This window comes from Cariama cristata, unplaced genomic scaffold (assembly GCF_000690535.1).
Source record: "Cariama cristata isolate BGI_N322 unplaced genomic scaffold, ASM69053v1 scaffold4431, whole genome shotgun sequence".
NCBI lineage: Eukaryota > Metazoa > Chordata > Aves > Cariamiformes > Cariamidae > Cariama > Cariama cristata.
In genome coordinates, this window is record NW_009597376.1 from 842 (window position 1) to 6,999 (window position 6,158).

The window sequence follows — 6,158 nt, forward strand, 5'->3', positions numbered from 1 at the left end:
CGAGTGAGGGAGCCGTGGCCACCTCGGCTGGGTATCGGAGGATGTGAGGATGTGATGTGTGGCTGTGACGTCTGGTGAACCAGCGAGCGTGTGCTGCGGGAGAGTACAGATATATTTTGTTTGGCCTGGGGTGCTTTGGTTTGTAACAGGGCCTCAGAGGTTGTCATGTCTCTTGGTGGCCTCTGCTGTGGTGTGTGGGGCACGTTCCCAGGCACGTGGGAGCGGGATGCCAGCGGGAACAAAGGCTGCATGTGGAGGAGGCGGTGGGGAGAGGGGCTCCTCCTGCCAGAGTGCTGCTGGCTCAGCTGGCCAGGGCCCTTTCCGGACAGCTGGGGCTGGTGAGGGAAGCGCGGTGCAGCGACCGGCTGTCCCGGCTTGTGTCAGCTTGATGGGAGCTGGCTCACAAGGGTCAGGAGCATGCAGAGGGGGCCATGATGCCTCCAGGAACTCCCTCAATCCAAATGGATTTTAGCTTTTCACAACCCAGAAAGCCACCTGCCTCCTTCAGCAGCCCTCCCAGCCCTCTACGCCCGCTTCAGCGCTGTCCATCCCATGCATAGCTGCTCTGCAGATAGCATCTGTGTTAGGTCCTAACGAAGATGGTGAGTGGTGTAGAACTTCGAGCAAGGCAAACACCAGGTGCAGGAGGTTACTTGGACTCCTTAAGCGCGATGTTGATGTTGGCATACTAGCAGAGATGGTGGCACATGCCTGTCAGTGCCCAGACATGGCTGGGATGGAAGCACAGGTTGGGTGTTTCAAAGCCAGGATGAGGAACCGTGGGTCTAGGCTGGCCGTGGTGCGGGGACCACGCTGTTGTTCCTGAGAGAAGGCTGTTAAAAGAAGGGGATCCCTCCCCACAATTTCCCCTGCATCTCTTGCCTCCACCCTTGGCAGACACACTGGCCACTGGCTCTCGGCAGGGCTGTGCAGTGCATCCATCCGTGGCGGGTCAGAGGGAGGCATGGCTGGGGACAGGGCTTTTCCCCTTGCGACTCTGGCTGCCTCCCACTGTGAGGGAAGCTCTTCTGTTGGTGTTGCCCTCAGCACTGACCTTCCTTACTGCGAGGGAAATGGCTGCATGAGTCATGGGTAAAGGGCAGTGTCCTGCACCAGCCAGGATCTGCTCATTTCCAATGTCGTGATTCCGCTGAGCTATGGGGAGGTACGGTAAATCCATGCTTTCTTGGTTGGGCTGAACAGAAACGAGAGATCAGGTTCAGCCAGTTACACTTGGCTGAAGTAAGCGGAGTTGCACCAGAGCTCAGGTCCCCAGTGTCTCTGTTGTCAGCCCTTAGTCATATAGGTTAAAAAACAAAGAAAATAAAAAAACCACACCCTGAGCCTCAGCTATGGTTTTATTAGCACGTTACTAGTACTATTTCACATATCAAGTCACTGGAGAGAGCAGGTGATCGTTCTCTTTCCAAAACCTGGTGAAGATCGGTGCAGGTCTCTTCCTGCTCCAACCCCAAGCTGTATGAGCAGCACAAGGGGAAGGATGTTGTATCTTTGTGCCGCTCGCTGAGCAACGCTGGTCCTTGCATTGTGAGGCGCGGGCTGTTACGTGCGCGCTTTGATTGTGTTCGTGGATGTGTTTCACCGGGAAGCAAAGCAGCTGGGAGGCAGCCCTCACATGAAGGGACACAGGATGGAAGCGGCCTTTTTTTTTTCCTTGTTTTCTTGATCTTGCCATTATCACATTTCTCACCCTACTTTGCACACCTCATGTTTACCCTTTACTGAGCCTTTTGGGTGGCAGTTCCCCTGCCTGGCTGAGGATGCCCAGGGATGGTGACACGTATGGACATGCAGCCGGAGGCTGTAAAGGGCTGCTGAGGAGCTGCATTGCCTGCTTGCAGTATGGAAATAGGTGCAAGTCAGCACTGCCCTGAGCTTCACACATTGGGTTATAATTTGTGTTTCTTCGAGTGTATGCCCCAGGAATGGAGACAGTTAAACCTAAGAACAGAGGTCTTCCCTGCTGTGCCTGGAGAACCAGTGCCGGAGAGCTGTGGGGTGAGGACAGCCATATGCTCGAAGGCATCCATGGCTGGGTGGGAGCTGGGCTGGTTTTGAGGAACTCATGGTTCCATGGATTTGCCTGTGGTGTGAATCCCAGGGGTATGTTTAAGTGTTGTTGAAAAGCAGAGTCTGTGATGTCTCTAGCTCAGGCATTTGTGAATGGCTGCTTCCCCTTGGGTCTAGCTTGGGAAGTATGTGAGAAGTGAGGGGTTTGTCAGGGTCCATGTGGACCCTCCCTCCGCAATGGGGCCTGGGGAGGGGAACGCGCTGCTGGGGGGCTGCGGGCTCTGAAAGACCGGGGGTGCTCAGGTGGAGGCTGGCTGGCTGGAGCAGCTGGGCTGTGTGGCACACTGTTACCCATGCAGTAATAACCTCACCAAAAGCATCTCACCTGTGTTATCAGTACATCCACATCTTCCCACTTCCCATGCTCCTTGAACTTCTGTCTCTTCAGAAATAACACTGGAGATTATTCAGGATTTCCTCTTACTCAGCCAGGAGTGGCTGTGACACAGCAAGAAATAATCCTCTCTCGGGTCAAGCAGAAGTCAAGCCACCGCGCCTTCCTCTAGACGTGGCTCAGGACACCACAAGCCCTGGGGTGCTAATTACAGAGAGCTCTCCGTCATGTACCACCGCACACACCTCTGGAGGGAGAGATGTAGAAATGACTGAAAGACCTGGGGAGAGGTGACATTTGGTGATGCTGCTGTGAAGGGAGCCTGCAACTGTGCAGGAGAAGCAAAGAGTTAGGAAGGTTGTGTGTCAGCAGAGGCCCCAGATGTGCTCTCTGGTGGGAACAGCAGAATGTGCCTTTTCCCTTGTGCTCTCTGTGCCGGGAGGCTGCCATGAACTGCCGTGTTGGCTGGTGAGAGCAGCCAAGCGGGGCTGTGGCAGGGAGGAGACGGCTCTCCGTGCCCACCTGTGGGAAGGGCAGAAGTCTCTGAACCTAGAGAAGGTGTGTGCCCTGCCCTGCACCGCTGCCAGGGCAGGGACCGACCTCTCCTCCAACCCTTAGCTCTGCCTCAGGGGCTTTTTGAGTCCAACTCCCTGTTGCTGTGTGAGGGTTGAGCAGGAGGGGTGGCACACCCTGACCTGCTCCCATCCACCTCTGTCCTGCAGGACCATGAGAAGCAGTACGTGGGCTTTGCCACTCTGCCGAACCAGGTCCACCGGAAATCTGTGAAGAAAGGTTTTGACTTCACCCTGATGGTCGCAGGTGAGACTGCCCGTGGATAGAAGTGGCTGGGCCACATGGTGGGTACGTGGAGGAAACCAGCTCTCCTCACTTCCCTTAGGTACTCCCTTAGCGCCTGGATCCTCACCTTGCTCTGTTCTGGTCCTTGCCTCAGAGCTTGCTTTGCTCCCCAGCCTGTATTGCAGTCAGACAGTTCCCCCAGGAGGAATGGGCCCCCCCCGACCACTCATAACCCACACAAGCAAGCTTCTCCTCAACAAAGTGGCTGGTCTGGGTGGTGAAGGCAGGGCGAGCCAGAGGGAAAGGAAGGAGAGGGAGAATGGAGGGGCTGGGAGATCACATTTGTACAAGGATTGAGACGTCTTGCAGCAGAAGTCCTCCCACTGCTGGAAAAATGTAATGCCGATAAACAGCTTCTGACAGCTCGTCTCTCTCACTTCCTCTGGCTCAGGATTCAAAGCCTTGTTCAGAGTTTCATTTGTAAGTCAATTAGTGGGTCATGTTGCTTGCTTTTCCCTCCTCCCCTTTGCGCTCTGTCAATTAGGAGAGTCGGGTCTGGGCAAATCCACGCTGGTGAATAGCCTGTTCCTGACAGACCTCTACAAAGACAGAAAGCTGCTCAACGCAGAGGGTAAGTTGGGGACGAAGGAGGGTGAATGATTCTTGTGCCCGCAGATCTAGACTGTCCTAAGGACTAGTACTTTGGTTCCTTGCTTCCGCAGCAGCTACAGGCTTGGCTGGATCCCAGCCCTGCTGTTGGTTGCTCTGTTCTCCTTTGCTGGCTGCAGAGGCACTACTATTCCAGCAAAAAAGGGTTTGGCTGTAGGGCTCTTCTGTCCTAGGAAGGGAAAACAAGGCCGCAGAGTAGTGCTGGCCCTTCGGGTTGAGATTTGTCTTTTGTCCTTGGGTGCTGGAGTGTGGTAGGGATTCCCCTTCCCAAGTGACTGGACAAAATGTTCAGAACAGCTGGGCTACAAGCACTTCAGAGTTTTCTGTATCTTCTCAGAGTCTGTCTGCCTGCTGCTGGCCTCCCACAGTACCACTCCTTGAGGCTCCTTAGAGGATGATCAGGGTTTTTTGAAACCCATGTTACTCCCTGTGCTCAGTGATAAGGAGGGAGCTGGCTTGTTGTAGGTGTGAGTGGTGTTCCCCAGCACTACTGCCTGGCTTTAACTCACGTGTTTCTGTTCAAAGAGAGAATCAACCAGACAGTGGAGATTGTGAAGCACACGGTGGACATTGAGGAGAAGGGTGTCAAGCTGAAGCTGACCATAGTGGACACACCAGGCTTTGGAGATGCTGTTAACAACACTGAGTGGTGAGCAGGCCACCAGTGCCTTCCTCCTAGTCCTTGGCCACGTCTGTTTTCTGTGGGTGCTTCACAGGAAGGGGGTCTGGCAGCGGGAAGGGGGTGATGCTGCCTTATAGTCACTAGGAGACACTGTCCTGTTAAACACATGATTCTGTTTTGGTTGGATTGCCCTTCCCAGCTGGAAGCCCATCACTGACTACATTGACCAGCAGTTTGAACAGTATTTCCGTGATGAGAGCGGCCTGAACAGGAAGAACATCCAGGACAACCGAGTGCACTGCTGCCTCTACTTCATCTCACCCTTCGGGCATGGGTGAGAGCCCCCACGCCAGGGCCGGGGTGGGACTCAGTCCGGAGGGAAGACCGTTGTACCAGAGGATCGCCCTGTAGTGACTTGTTCACTGGCAGGGCTGTTGGCAGAGGAGAAGAGCCGTCTGGAGGCTCTCCCTCAGCTGAGCACCACACCACCTCCTCTCCCTCGCTGCCATGCCAGACTGCCTGTGATCAGGCAGAGCGGATCTCTCTCAGGCCTTACAGCCTGTTTTGGCAATCAGGAGAAATAATGCCAGGCATACTTGTATCTTCCTATCTAGCTAAGCCTGACTGATGGGTAGGAAAGGGATTTTTAAGCTGCCTTCGGTCCCTGCCCCTTGCTGGCTCCTGTGCCAGCCTAGCCTGGAGCAGCTGGAGGGGCCGTGTTGGCTGCCTGCGGCAGAGGGCATCTGGAGGGAGGCCCTGGGCTGTAGCCTGGGCAGTATTTGGCCTGCAAGGGAGCAGATACGCAGCCTGTGTCTGTGTGAGACATTCAGCAGCTAAAATCTGAGGCAGCTTTCCTGAAGATACAGCCCTAGCTGAGGTCTGTCCCAGTACTGCCGCAGGCTCTTGTGACAGTGCTGTCCTTTTCCCTTCGTGCTGGGTGGGTGGGTAGGAGAGGCTGGAGGGGGAGCTGCCCAGTGTGTCCTTGCTAACTGTGTCCCTCCTCACTCCTGCTGCAGGCTGAGGCCCGTGGATGTCGAGTTCATGAAGGCTCTGCATGAGAAGGTCAACATTGTGCCCCTCATTGCCAAAGCCGACTGCCTGATCCCCTCCGAGATCCGGAAGCTAAAAGAGAGGGTGAGATGCTCTTCCTCTACAGGGGTATACCTGATGTGGCGGCAGGGATGGGCTGAGGACAGAGTGGGGAGAGAGAGAGAGATGTATATAGCGTGCGTGTGTGTATATATACACATATATGTGCACGTGTGTGTATATATATACATACATGCGCGCGTGTGTGTATATATATATACACACACACAGAGTACCTGCAAATCTAATTGCAGCAGTGCTCTGCTGTGAGAAAGGAAGTGTTATCTGCCGAGAGGCCAGCTCTAGAAGAAAGATCAAATCCTTTCGCCTTCTGTAGGCTATAGCAAACCCATGGTAGCACAAACAGGGAATAAACCCAGCATTTCTGTATTGTTCAGTGTTGCATCCTTTTGTTTTTGTCTTGCGTGGACACAGATCCGGGAAGAGATTGACAAATTTGGCATTAAAGTGTACCAGTTTCCCGAGTGTGACTCTGATGAAGATGAGGAGTTCAAGCAGCAAGACAGAGAGCTGAAGGTAAGGAACCTGTTCAGC

General features: G+C 54.3%; 1 protein-coding gene across 1 annotated transcript in view; it reads left to right on the forward strand.

Annotated features, from left to right (window-relative positions):
* The first annotated feature begins 3,141 nt into the window (after positions 1-3,141).
* Positions 3,142-6,158, forward strand: part of LOC104168279 (septin-5) — an 8,192-nt gene continuing 5,175 nt past the window's right edge. The window contains exons 1-6 of the mRNA XM_009708827.1: positions 3,142-3,244; positions 3,768-3,854; positions 4,418-4,541; positions 4,714-4,848; positions 5,531-5,648; positions 6,039-6,140. Of these exons, the coding sequence (XP_009707129.1) occupies positions 3,235-3,244; positions 3,768-3,854; positions 4,418-4,541; positions 4,714-4,848; positions 5,531-5,648; positions 6,039-6,140 (576 nt within the window). The 5' untranslated portion in view covers positions 3,142-3,234. The remainder of the gene's footprint in view (positions 3,245-3,767; positions 3,855-4,417; positions 4,542-4,713; positions 4,849-5,530; positions 5,649-6,038; positions 6,141-6,158) is intronic.